Source organism: Felis catus, chromosome A3, assembly GCF_018350175.1.
Source record: "Felis catus isolate Fca126 chromosome A3, F.catus_Fca126_mat1.0, whole genome shotgun sequence".
NCBI classification, from domain to species: domain Eukaryota; kingdom Metazoa; phylum Chordata; class Mammalia; order Carnivora; family Felidae; genus Felis; species Felis catus.
This window is the reverse complement of record NC_058370.1, coordinates 99,417,668-99,432,294: the sequence shown is the minus strand read 5'-3', so window position 1 is coordinate 99,432,294 and position 14,627 is coordinate 99,417,668. Positions and strand designations below refer to the sequence as shown.

Sequence of the window (14,627 nt, the reverse complement as noted above, 5' to 3'; positions counted from 1 at the left end):
TGCTGACATTGTCAGCTTCTGAATCCTCTAAGTGTTCATCTCTTCTCATCTCCATATCTTCCATTATGTCAGGAAGAAATCTTTTTCATTATCTTTCAAGCTGAGATGGTTGGTTGAAAGAAAGTTATTTCAGTCTTTGGAATCTCAATGATTTATTTCCTCTAAGACAGCAATGTCTTATAGGGGCACTTATCTTCCCTCTCCCATTGAAGCAACTTCAGTCTGTCTTGGTGGATCAGCCGCTCAGGGAGAGGGGGGAGGAAGTAGGTATTACAGCTGATGGTCAAGTAGCTAAATCTCGGTATTAGCAATTCTAAGAGGGAGGAAAGAGATGCTGCTGTATTTTCCTGGGTATATTCTTCAGTCACTTTCTAGGAAATCTTGGGACACGAAGTTTGGTTACATCTTTGTAGTGTGTCTGTCCAGCCTTGACCTAAGTTGAAGCTCCTCTTGGACCCTTGGGGCTAGATGGGAATGTAAGCTCAAGTTTCTCCAATTGCATGGTGGGGTCTGGAAAAGGAGGATGGCCAGGAAAACTAAGACTTCTATAGTAGTGGTGAGAGGAAAGAGTTCCCCTAAAGTATTTTTTTTTTAAGTCACAAACTACAAATCTGCATCTTGAGAAGCAGCACAGAAATATTTTCCATACATACCATGAGACTTTGTGCTTCTCCATCCAGATTGAGTTTTATCCTTTTCTTGGATCAAACAAACTGTGTAAAAAAAAGGAACTCCACTATTTTGATTCACAGTAGATGACCCACTTTTTAGGCTCACTTTTAGGGAGGAGTCCTCTGGGTTTGGTCTTCCCAGAAAAGGGACCTGGGGGAATGTGTCCACCATAGATACCTACTACCTGTCCTGGCCCTGACATCACAGTTCCCCAGGGTCTCATTGCAGATCCCAGTGTGGGATCTTTTCTTCCTCTCCTATCCCCATGGGCTGGCTGGGGGATGGCCTGATACAAACTGGATAGGCCTTAGGTTTGGCTTTACCCTTGTCCATTGTGAGCTCAGATCTGTCTCTTGGACTTAGACATTGCTATACCTTACACTCTAAAATTTTAAGACCTCCCCATACATCCAAATACCTTCTCATATTTAAAGTGTCCTCAGCATTTCTGTTTATTCTCTCCTGTTTTAGTCTCCCCACTGGTGTTGCTGTATCTTCTTGTTCAGTCCTTCATTTTACTTTTATTATAGCTTTATAAATTATTGCATCCCTTTACAGCCAAAGGGCTAAGATTGACCACCATTGATTACAAAGTAGAACCAAAGCTTATTAATGACACACATAGGCCTTTTGGGATGTGCCCCCACCTTATGTTCTGTAGCTTTGTTGAGGATAGAGCTCCCCTCCATGCACATCCCCTCTTCATACTATGCACCAGTCCAACTGAATTACTCACAGTTTCTATAGTCAGGCCACACCTCAACTTGTTGGGCTTTTATGTCACCTTCCTCTTGCCCAGTGTGCAGTTTAACTGTTAAGCACTTATCTCAACCATCGCCCCCTGGTGGAACTTTTCCAGATTCCCGCAGGTAGTACTACTAGTTGCTCCTTAGGAGTTTCCACAGCACTACACATACATTCTGCTGATTTCGTAGTTATCCTAACATATGGTTTATCATTATTTCCACCCTCCATGCCACGAGTTAGATTTTGACAGGCAGGGTCTATGTCATCTTTGTATTTTTAGCATCTATCATAGTCATACTAGGTAGCATTTCCTGGATGAATGCATAAATGACTGCCTAAAATACCAGCCTAGGAATAAAGCATTGCCTTTTTGCCTCTGTTTTTTTTTTTTAAAACAGCTATAATTAATAAAGAGCTATAATTTAAAAATCATAAAATCCACATAAAAATTTACATGTATAATTCAGCAATTTTTAGTAAACCTGCAATGTTGTGTGCAACTGTCACCTCAATCTAATTTTGGAACATCTGTTTCATCCCCCAAAAGAAATCGTGTGCCTCTTTTCAGTCACTCCCACTTTTACCCCTGTTCTATGCAACTACTTTCTGTCTGTATAGATTTGTTTTTTCTGGAAATTTCGTGTAAATGGAATCATACAATGCAGTATTTTTGTGTCTGACCTCTTTTACTTATCAGAGTGTCTGAGGGTTATCTGTGTTGCAGTATGTATCAGTACTTTATTCCTTTTTATGGCTGGTTGTTACATTGTATGGACATGCCACATTGTTTATCCATTCACCAGTTGATAGACGTTCAAGTTGTTTCCACTTTTTGGCTATTATGAAACAATACTGCTATAAACATTTGTGTACAAGTTTTTGTGTGGGCCATTTTTCATTCATATACCTAGGAGTAGAATTTCTGGGTCATATGGTAATTCTATTTAAAAATTTTTCCAAAGTAGTGGCACCATTTTACATTGCCACCAGCAACATATGAGGGTTCCAATTTCTCCAACATTGTCACCAATGCTTGCTAGTTTTGTTTGTTTCATTTTTAAATTATAGCCATCCTAGTAGGTGTTAAGTCGTATCTCATTATGGCTTTAATTTTCTTTTCCTTAATGACTGTCATTTCACATGCTTATTGGGCATTTGGAAATCTTCTTTGGTGAAATGTGTATTCAAGTCTTTTTCCCATTTTTATATTGGATGATTTTTCTTTTCACTGTTGAGTTGTAAGTGTTCTTTTATATACTTTGTATACAAGTGCCTTAACAGACATGATTTGCAAATAGTTTCCCTCAGTATGTGACTTGCCTTTTCATTTTTTTTAGACTTTGTTTTTAACGTCTCTTCATTTTTGAGAGAGAGAGAGAGAGAGAGACAGAGAGACAGAGAGAGAGAATGTGAAGCAGGCTCCAGGCTCTGAGCTGTCAGCACAGAGCCCAACACAGGGCTTGAACTCACGAGCCATGAGATCATGACCTGAGCTGAAGTTGAATGCTTAACTGAGCCACCCAGATGCCCCTTGCCTTTTCACTTTCTTGACGGTGTTTGTTGAAAGTGTAAAAGTATTAAATATTGATGAAGAGGATTTATTTTTTTAAATTCTTATTATTTTCTTTATTGCTTGTATTTTTTTGTGTCATATCTAATAAGTAATTGCCTAACCCAAAGTCACAAAGATTTGCTTTGCTCTTTGGTTTCAGCTCTTATGTCCATCATTTTGAATTAATTATTGTGTATCATATGAGATAAGGATCCAAATTCATCCTTTTGCAGATGGATACCTAACAGTCCCAGCATCATTTATTGAACAAATTATCTTTCCTGCATTGAGCTGCCCCGATGCCTTTGTTGAAAGTAAGCTGGCCATCAACATAAGGTCAACTAACTAGCACCATTTTGTAAGCAGTGTTGGCCCCACTGGAGTGCTGGCATGCTGCAGGCAGGAGTATACAGTAGCCCCCTAATTCCAAGACCACTCCTTTGGGTCCACTCTGAGGATGAGTCCGCATTCATTTTCACTATTGTTTCACTGCCCTCTATTTCCGAGGTTTATTTGCCTTTCCCAGCTCTAGATCACTTGATACCTCTCTGTCCTTCCCCATTTCCCTTACTCATCAGTGAAGACCACCCATTCCCATTTTGCCCCTTTTCAGAGTGCTCTTCTTCCCCCACTTCCCAGGGCAAATCATTTCTTCATTGCTCAGGCTTGGCACTAAGGTTCCATGTGGCCACAATTAATATCTGCTAAAAATTGTAATTCCTGAAATATATTTTCCTTTTTCACAAGTGTACCTGAATCAACAGGTCAAGCAGTATTCAGATTTTTTTTTGAATTTAAGAGCACAGACTCTGGAGGCTAGACTGCCTGGATTTCAATCTTGGCTCCACCATTTATAAACTGTGTGCCTCAATTTCCTCATGTATAAAATAGGGATATAACAGTCCTCACCTCATAGGGTTGTTGTGAGGATTAAATCTACTAATTCTTGGGAAGTGCTTAACACAGTACTTGGCATGCATCAAGAGAGTATGTTTTTGCTATTATTATTTGGGAAAACATCTGCCCATTTTTCATGTGCAAATATCTTCCTGATATTCTTTTCATGGTCTTATCTTCACAAAGGGACTATCACAAGTCATCATTACCACCATCGACTCCCACTGGGGAAGGACACCATCTTCATATGGGCCCTGCCCTGTCCATGTGGGCATACTGACCAGTAATGTAAATCAATGCATCCCAGGGAATATTTCCTTCTTGACAATAAAGGTTGAGGTTCAGCAAAGCACATTCCCTGTCACTGTCATTAAATTCATAGCAGATATTCCAACCAAGAGGGCCAAACTTTTTTCTCTCCTAGAACGGAAAATGAAAATGGTCTTACCTAAAATTCGATAAAGTTAATCTTGTGTAAAATATTGAGAAATAAAAGGTTTCTATTGCAGTTGGGCATTTTCACTCTGTAAAAATAGTTAAGATCATGCAGTTCAACTTCATCTAGGCTTTGAGTTTGGCTTTCACCAAACATGGAGGGCATCTATCCCTCTAGTCCTGGCTCCTCTCCAAAATTTCCAAAAGAAAATTTGACATCACTGGAAATGTAATAGACCTGTCAAAAGGAAATTTGTCCTTCATGGTAAAATAAAATGTTTCCCCATCAAAATAGGGAAAAAAAAAATACACTAATCATCCATCAGGTAGACAGAGTGACTCCCTGATGTTTTAAGGAATCTCTCACCTAGGCTTTTAGTCATGTCACGATGTGCTGATTACATACTGACTTCTCTGCAGGGACATCTTTTTTTTTTTTTTTTTTTTTTTTTTTTTTAAACTGGTACACAGAATCATAATCCTTGTTTCATGATTTCACATGGTCGTTATCTCCCTATCCCACCTTAATTTCTTAACTCTGCTGATTATACCAGAGGTCTCATATTTCCTCCTCTTGACCTCAAAATTTCCCTAAGTCTTAAGCTACCTCTCCATCTCAGCTGTCTTTGTTTGTACAACAAGGACCTCACACCTGGAGCCCCTAGTCCCAGCCTCTCGGATCTCCTCTAGGACCTTGTTTACTTACTTATCTCATATCTTGCATCTTTAATCTTTGTTTTTTCTTTGCAGAATCTTTCCTGTAGACCATACACAGTTGAAACCCAGGCAGCCAATCTAACCAAGACACCATTTAGAGATATGTAGTTGAAGAGTCAGAATTTAAGTGCAGGGTCACGGGATGGACACCAGACCACAGCAGTGAAGTATGAGCAGACGGAAGCAGAAAGCAGTACTGAGTTAAAGGTCATCTTTCAGGGGACTTGGGGCTCTGATCACAGGGAAGATGTAAGGGTGGTCAGCCCACTCAAACAGGAATAGGTGAGAATGAAACACACTGTAAGAAAAACAATGACTGACATGATATGTGTGTGCAGAGAAGGAATAATAAAAATCCTGAAGTTTTGATTGTAGGCGACTGAGAGATGGGACCACTGATTTCAGGAGGAGAGTGTGGAGGGGAAGCAGATTTGGGAGTGAGGCATAGCTGAGGAGATCAATTTTGTGCTTTTGAGTTTGACCTTGTGCATCTACTCAGGTGATGGCATCCCTTAGATCAGAGTAGAGCTGGGAGGTGCAGCTGTGAGAGGCTGAGGTGAGGGGAGCACAGAGATCTGCCACTGAGTGAAAACAACTTGGGTTCAGACATGGAACGGGGCCTCAGCACTTCATAATGTCACCTGTTAGCTTTCATGTAATTCCTACTTTTTACTTATTTATTTATTAACATAATGCACTTTCTTGTTTCTATTGAAAAGCAAAATTGAGTGTACCTGAATAATTGCATGGAAGAAACAAATGCCAAATATTATTTGTCTCCATTTTCTTCCGAGTATATTTTCTTCAAAAAACGAAGGTGTCATTTCAGTAAATGCTCGTCTGATATTTGCACGTAAACCTTTTGGAGGCTCATTGGTTACCTGAATTTGGACACATATGTGGCACAAAGGGTGATTTTATAGATTTATATTATTTATGAATAATACTTATAGACTGAAGCCATGGAAGGATGGAGATAACTGATGCCCAAGGCGCATTCCTGGCATTCCTGCTCTGTGTCTTGCTCAGTCTCAGTCTCTGGAAAGTAGGGCCTGGTGGGATCTTCAGACCTACAGTGGGTAAAACATCTCCACCAGAACTTCATACTATTTTCATTTGGAGTTTATTTTTCTAAATATGGGCCAGAAAGTATGCTCAGGCCTTCTGCATTGGATTTTCCACTCATCTCAACATACTGCAGTCCTTGATGACATGGGACAGGGAAGGAAGAGGCATCTCTTGTTCCTGAGCCATCATTCATATGCAGAGGCTTCCCATATGTTGGAAACTTCCAGCACTGAAATCCAGCAGCCATACTACCCATAGGCCTTCCTTCTCTCAAATGCTGAAACATTCTCTTAACCCTGGGAGGGGACCCATTCTCACCATTCTGAATCTTTGACATTTTCTTATAGAGCTGAATGGTCAACAGACTAGGGCACACAAGGGTGGCAGTGTCTTGGGAAATCGTTTCCCTGCATGCTATCAGGTACAGGGATACTGACTTGCTCTTCCCCACTTTGGCCACAGGGACTTTGACGTGGTCCTACACATGGGGACTGGGTTTCCTGGACGCACTTGGGAACACTCGGAGGCCATTTTGTGCCGTTCCAACCATGTGCATACATTACCTTGACAGAATTTTGAAGAACTGTAACAGGAAATGTACTACTAGGCATGGAACTTAAAAAAAGTCGAAAAGTGTCCTTGATGATAATGTCTGTTTAAAACAAAGATAAAACAACAAAAAAGGAAAATGCTTAAATTATAATAATACTTTTATATAACAAATACTTATCATGGCAAAAAGACTAGTTTAAGTATTTAATGTTGTAAAATGTTCTAAAATGGAGGTGGGAGGAATCTTTATAGAACGCTTTTTAAAAAAATTATTTATTATTATTTTTTTAAAATTTACATTCAAGTTAGTTAGCATATAGTGCAACAGTGATTTCAGGAGTAGATTCCTTAATGCCCCTGACCCGTTTAGCCCACAACTCCTCCAGCAACCCTGTTTGTTCTCTATATTTAAGAGTCTCTTCTGTTTTGTCCCCCTCCCTGTTTTTATATTATTTTTGCTTCCCTTCCCTTATGTTCACCTGTTTTGTATCTTAAAGTCCTCATATGAGTGAAGTCATATATTTGTCCTTCTCTGACTAATTTCGCTTAGCATGATACCCTCTTGTTCCATCCATGTAGTTGCAAATGGCATGATTTCATTCTTCTTGATTGTCGAGTAATACTCCATTGTATATATATACCACATTTTCTTTATCCATTCATCCATCGATGGACATTTGGGCTCTTTCCATACTTTGACTATTGTTGCTATTGCTGCTATAAACATTGGGGTACATGTGCCCCTTCGAAATAGCACACCTGTATCCCTTGGATAAATACCTAGTAGTGCAATTGCTGGGTCATAGGGTAGTTCTATTTTTAATTTTTTTGGGGAACCTCCATACTGTTTTCCAGAGTAGCTGCACCAGTTTGCATTCCTACCAGCAATGCAAAGGAGATCCTCTTTCTCTGTAACCTCACCAACATCTGTTGTTTCCTGAATTGTTAATGTTAGCCATTCTGACAGGTGTGAGGTGGTATCTCATTGTGGTTTTGATTTGTATTTCCCTGATGATGAGTGATGTTGAGCATTTTTTCATGGGTCCATTGGCCATCTGGATGTCTTCTTTGGAGAAATGTCTATTCATGTCTTTTGCCCATTTCTTCACTGGATTATTTGTTTTTTGGGTGTTGAGTTTGATAAGTTCTTTATAGAGTTTGGATACTAACCCTTTATCTGATATGTCGTTTGCAAATATCTTCTCCCATTCCGTTGGTTGCCTTTTAGTTTTGCTGATTGTTTCCTTCACTGCACACAAGCTTTTTATTTTGATGAGGTCCCAATAGTTCATTTTTGCTTTTGTTTCTCTTGCCTCCGGAGATGTGTTGAGTAAGAAGTTGCTGTGGCCAAGGTCAAAGAGGCTTTTGCCTGCTTTCTCCTTGAGGATTTTGATGGCTTCCTGTCTTATGTTTAAGTCTTTCACTCTTTTTGAGTTTATTTTTGATTATAGTGTAAGAAAGTGGTCCAGGTTCATTTTTGCTTTTAATTTCCTTGCCTTTGGAGATGTGTTGAGCAAGAAATTGCTGCAGCTGAGGTCAAAGAGGTTGTTGCCTGCTTTCTCCTCGAGAATTTTGATGGCTTCTTGTCTTACATTTAGATCTTTGATCCATTTTGAGTTTATTTTTGTGTGTGGTGTAAGAAAATGGTCCAGGTTCATTCTTATGCATGTCGCTGTCCAGTTTTCTCAGCACCACTTGCTGAAGAGACTGTCTTTATTCCATTGGATATTCTTTCCTGCTTTGTCAAAGATTATTTGGCCATTCATTTGTGGGTCCGTTTCTGGGTTCTCTATTCTGTTCAATTGATTTGAGTGTCTGTTTTTGTGCCATATAGAAAGCTCTTAATACATAAGAGTTTGGCAATCTAGACACTGGCACATTTGAGTAAAGAAATTAAGGATACATTAATTTTCAATACTTGGAGATTTTAAGGACTTTCCCTCTGAAATGCAGAAAATTTTCTTTTTTTTATAGTTATAATTTTATTTAATGTCTCCAACGTTCAATTTGAATTTATTTTTTTTTTAATTTTTTAAAAATTTGCATCCAAATTAGTTAGGATATAGTGCAACAATGATTTCAGAAATAGATTCCTTAGCACCTATCACCCATTTAGCCCATGTCCCCTCCCACAACCCCTCCAGTAACCCTCAGTTTGTTCTCCATATTTATGAGTCTCTTCTGTTTTGTCTCCCTCCCTGTTTTCATATGATTTTTGTTTCCCTTCCCTTATGTTCATCTGTTTTTTATCTTAAAGTCCTCATATGAGTGAAGTCATATGATTTTTGCCTTTCTCTGACTGACTAATTTCACTTGGCATAATACCCTCCAGTTCCATCCATGTAGTTGCAAATGGCATGATTTCATTCTTTTTGATTGCCAAATAATATTCCATTGTGTATATATACCACATCTTCTTTATCCATTCATCCATCGATGGACATTTGGGCTCTTTCCATACTTTGACTATTGTTGCTATTGCTGTTATAAACATGGGGGTGCATGTATCCCTTCGAAACAGCATACCTGAATCCCTTGGACAAATGCCTAGCAGTGCAATTGCTGGGTCATAGGGTAGTTCTATTTTTAGTTTTTTGAGGAACCTCCACACTGTTTTCCAGAGTGGCTGCCCCAGCTTGCATTCCCATCAACAACCTAGCATTTTCTTCTTAATTATAATCCTGATCACCAGCAACCCCTGAACAGCGGTGAATTCCTTCTGGTCATTTTTCTTTAATTACTTAAATGGAAATAAGGTGAAGACCACTTTTATTTGTATTGCAAAAGGGTGAAAAGAGTGAATATTCTGGGTGGTGGACGTGAAGGATTCTTTATCCTTGCTGGAGGCAGCCTACAGAGGTAAGGAGCAAGAACTGGAAGTGAGGGGTCCTTAGGGGAAGGCTGCTAAGTCTTGGCTTTGTGGTAGTATCCTGTGTAGGCTGGCCATTCTCTAAAGGAAGAGCTTTTCACTTTAATAGGCAGCAGTAAGTAAAGTCACTTATAAGACTGGCTGCATAGCTCTCACCTTCCCAGACAGCTTCCCAGAAAGCTTCTGTGGTTGGGCACAAAGGAAGACCAGAGAGAAAGTGCTCTGGATATCCTAGGTTGATAGGGTGGCCTCCTGACAGAGTGGTAAAGTAGGGCTCATCCTGCTTATTACCAATCATACAGTTCCTGAGGTTTCAGTTATTTTTATTATTTTTTAAAAAGTTTATTTATTTATTTTGAGAGAGGTGGATAGAGACAGAGAAACCCAAGCAGGCTCTGCACTGTCAGCATGGAGCCTGACCTGGGGCTCGATCCCATGACTGTGAGATCATGACCTGAACAATAAAGTTCCTCTTTATCCCAAACTCTATCTTCTGCGTTATATTTTGGCTCCAAAAGTGGAGGTTGGTTTTTGACAACATGGCTAGGAGGCACACATGAAGGTTAGTAGGCATAGGAGTTACAGAGAATAATAAATGGTAAAACACGACTCTAAGGGGGTTGTGGCAATTTGAATCTGTTCCTTAACTTCTCTCATTCTTTAGTGAAAGATTTAATTTACTTTCTTTGTCCTAAATCCATTTTTCTATTTCTTTTATCCTGCCTCTGTGAATCTATTCTGAACTCAAACGGCCTCCATAGAAGGTAACATGAAACAGAAATGGTCCAGTGGATCATGCCCCCAACTTGGAGTCTGAAGATCTTTTTTCAAATCTGGACTGTGTAATTTAAGTAACCTCTCTAGATTTCAAATTTCTCGTCTTTAATATGGGGAAATACAATGCCTACAATAAAAAAATTGTTGTAAGATTGGATTCAACAAAGATGACTACATAAAAACAGTATTATTATGCAAATGATATGTGTTCGACATACTTGGATCTGTGAAGGTTTTAATTAGTTCTTCCATTGCCAACATCCAAGAAACAGCAAGATGGCAGTTCTGCAAAAACACCCAGTTTCCTGATTTCATCGCATCTTTGATCATTCTTTCAGCAATGGGTCCTTGTCCTTGCCCCAGTGAAATTGATTGCACCCTGAATTCAACAACAAAAAAAATGCTGTTTTATGTTATTTTTAGGTAATGAGATTATGAAGAAATGTAAATTTAGTAGATTCTTGCCTAAAATATGCACACATTTCAAATCCTCATTCTAGTAGATGTGCAAATATTTTTCTCTTATTTTCTTGTTTTTAAAAACTTTTCTACTGTAACACATATGGAAAAGTCCAAAAAACAATAAATAGCTCTATGAATGATCACAGATGAACACCTGTGGTTGAGAACACAAGTTTGCCAACATCCCAGGGACATCTGTCTCATGCCCCTTTCCATTCCAATCATTTTCCCTTCCTCTTTCCCAAAGGTACACGTTATCCTGATTTCCAACACTCTAGATCAGTTTTTAAATTAAAAAAAATTTTTTTTTTAATTTGAAGTCTCACATCCATACAGAAAAAGAACGTGATCATTAGTATATGGCCTAATGAATTCTCCCAAAGTGAATGTACAGTTGTACCACCACCAGGACAAAAAAAAAGAGCATTACCACCACCCTCCCAGTCAATATCCTTCCTCATTCTCAAAGGTGAAAACTACTTTGAATTCTAACACCATAGAGTAATTTTACATAAATGGAATCATATAGTATATATACAGTTTTTATTTGGTCTGTTTCAATTAACATTATTTTTTAGATTAATTCATATTATTGTGTGTCATTATAGTTCATTCATTTTCACTGCTATATAATATTCTATGGTGTGATTATACCAGAATTTATCTATCCATTCTGCTCTTGATGGATGTTTGGGTTATTTCTGGTTCTTGGCTATTACATACAATGCTGCAATAAACATTCTTGTGTGTGTCTTTTGGTATACATACACACCCTATTTTGTTATGTATGTTCCTAGGAATAGAACTGCTGTTTGACACAGTATGTATATGTTAACTTTATTATAATTTCAAACTGTTTTCCAAAGTGATGCCACCATTCCACACTTCTACCAGGAGTATTTATTTTTCCATGTACTTGCTAACACCTGGTGGATATATATATATAGTGGTGTCTCACTGAGTTTTAAATTGTTTCCCCTTTTCATAGGTTTATTTACTGACCCTCTGGCTGTTCCCATTTTCCCATTTATATCTCCTCTCTCCCCTCCCACCCTTCCCCCACCCCACCCCTCATGGATTACCTACCTTTTATTGATTTCTAAGAGTTCTTTATATTGGATGTAAACCCTTTGTTAAATTTTTTCTGTCTCCATAGTTTTGCCTTTTCCAGAATGACATATAGTTGGAATTATAGATTCCAGATTGGCTTCTTTCACTTAATAGTGTGCATTTAAGTTTCCTCCATTGTCTTTTCATGGCTTGACAGCTCATTTTTTTTTAATGCTGAATAACATTCCATTTTATGGATGTACCACCATATATTTACCCATTCACATATTGAAAGATATCTTGGTTGCTTCCAAGTTTGGGAATTATGAATAAAGCTGCTATAAACATCTGTGTGTAGATTTTTGTGTGGACATGACAAAGTTTTCAACTCCTTTGACTAAATACCACGGAGTTGATTCCTAGATTTGTATGGTAAGAGTATGTTAATTTTGTAAGAAAACACCAAGTTGTCTTCCAAAGCACCTGTACCATTTGCATTCCCACCAGCAATAAATGAGAGTGCCTGTTCTTAGTATACATTAATACAATCTGTTTTTCATATAGAGCAAACTTTTACAGATACATTAAAATAATGTCTTAAATAACAAATACGTTTTAATCACTATTCCACTAGATTATTATACACTTTGGACAATCTTCCATTCGTTCAAATGAAGTTTATGTCTGCTTTTATTATTTTTGACCCCATTTTAACAACATACGTAGCTAAATATTAATGTATCTTATTATTTAGTAAGGGATACCTAAGTGTAGGAATTCACACTCCACAGAGGAAAGAAAAAGGGGCAAATTTTAACAAGGAGCTGTTCACATGAATTATAAAAACGACACAACATGGACCTTACCGTTCTGAATACCCGCTGTCCCGGGCAAACCTCTGGAATGCCCCCATAGGATCCGAGCCTGTGCTTAAGATGAATACCAGGGGAGTGTTATACGACATGTCTTGATACAGAGTGGGCAGGTCCACAGGGGGTGTCTCTATAAAGCGTTTTCCAAGGCTTTCTATTACAAAGTCTGTAAGAGCAAAAACTATCTGAAAGTTGAAAAGAAAGATATTTTAAAAAATAATATGTTGAAGATCCTTCATAATTCCATCCCATTTCTCCCCTTCAACTTCTCAGAGGGTGGTGCCCTGTTCTACACTCATTCTCTCTTGATTAGGTATATTTCTTCCTACTGGGTTTGTGCACAACAGGTTTCTGCACCACATAACTGCCAACAGCCATGGTTCTCATGACTTCCCTGAGTAAGATGACTACTGAATGAGAGGAAAAGTCCCTTGTCATTCCCTCCATCCATAAGCCTGCTCCCTCATCCTTGCCTCTTTCTGTCCCATCCTTGTGCATTCCTTCGACATTCTCATGGACTTTACTTTTAGTCTATCCACTGTTTGGTTTTTTTTTTTTTATTTCTTAATGTTTATTTTTGAAAGAGAGAGAGAGGCAGAAAAAGAGGGAGACACAGAATCCAAAGCTCCAGGCTCTGACAGCACAGAGCCCCACGTGGGGCTTGAACCACAGACTGCGAGATAGTGACCTGAGCTGAAGTCGACGCTTAACCCACTGAGCCACCCAGGCAACCCTGTCCTTCCACTGTTTCTTTCTGCACTATTGATCTCTCCTCTCTCCTAGATTTTATTATTGCACAGTTAGGATCTACTGTGCACAGTTCTTAAAACCAAAAGTTTTCCCTTGATTGCTGCCCCTTCCTAGCTATTTTTTAAAGTTTATTTATTTATTGTGAGAGAGAGGGAGGCAGAGAGAGAGAATCCCAAGTAGACTCCGCACTCTCAGTGCGGAGCCTGATGTGGGACTTGAACTCTTGACCTATGAGATCATGACCTGAGCAGAAGTCAGATGCTTGACTGACTGAGCCACCCAGGCACCACATCCCTCTCAGTGATTTCATCTCTTTGATTCCCTTCATAAACCAGCTTCTCAGAATTGACTGACTATCTTGTCTCCCCATCTTCCGTTCTCATTTTAGTTGTCAGCCTCTTTTGACCTTTCTTGGGAATTAGCCTCAGCTTGGATGATCATATCCTTGCCCCACCACTTCCTACACCAATGTGTTGCCTTCACTGATCCTATCCTAGCCTGCTTACCCTACTCCTGCTCTTGCAGGCCTTCTCCCTCTCTAGCCTGTATGGAGCCTGTGTGTGAGATCCTAAGGTATTTGTGCCAGAAAGCTGTCATGATAAATATACAAACCTAACCTATAATATCTACAAGGCAAATGGCTCCCTTAAGGCTTGTGCAGTGCGCATCTGGCACAACTATAAGCAGCAGCCCTTCTTTAAAATTAACCCTCCATTAGGTATTCACATCACCCTGTCCAAACAATCCTTGGATGTTTTTTTGTTATTGTTATTGGGAGAGGGGATATCTCAGTCTGGGTCAGGGCCATGACCCCGATTGTACCCTTCTGTGGCCAATCTGGGAAAAGATGTTTACATGCTTGCCCACTTACGTGAGGCTATATTGGGGCATTTCTTATCAGTTCCTCAGCTCCAGCTTCAGAGCCCTCTGTATCTATAATATCCTTACCTTCAGAGTCCTTATCATCCAAGGAAGTCTTTTCATGATCTTAACTCTGGGTATTTGGGGGTCTTTCTCTAAGTACTTCCTGCACCATGCTCCAGTAGGTTCTGAGATGATAGGACCCACCGACCTGCTTGCTCCTCAGGTTCCTTCCATAACACAGGCTGGAATGCATCTACTTCTGTGACCCTTCTGGACTTATGCTGTTTTATTCTCATCAAGATCTTTATGGCAATCCTGGTAAGAATTTGATGTGAAAGTGCTT

The 14,627-nt window shown here is 39.2% G+C and overlaps 1 protein-coding gene across 9 annotated transcripts in view; it reads right to left on the bottom strand.

Annotated features, from left to right (window-relative positions):
* The window catches only part of DNAH6 (dynein axonemal heavy chain 6), a 246,725-nt gene that overhangs the window by 24,096 nt on the left and 208,002 nt on the right, over positions 1-14,627 (bottom strand). For 7 of the 9 annotated variants that reach the window (XM_045054471.1, XM_045054472.1, XM_045054476.1 and 4 more), the window contains 6 exons: positions 12,665-12,855; positions 10,505-10,665; positions 6,652-6,740; positions 5,755-5,901; positions 4,150-4,288; positions 654-713 (listed from right to left, as the gene is read on the bottom strand). In XM_045054471.1, coding sequence (XP_044910406.1) covers positions 654-713; positions 4,150-4,288; positions 5,755-5,901; positions 6,652-6,740; positions 10,505-10,665; positions 12,665-12,855 — 787 coding nt within the window. The remainder of the gene's footprint in view (positions 1-653; positions 714-4,149; positions 4,289-5,754; positions 5,902-6,651; positions 6,741-10,504; positions 10,666-12,664; positions 12,856-14,627) is intronic. The other 2 variants (XM_045054474.1, XM_045054475.1) reach the window with 2 other exon arrangements.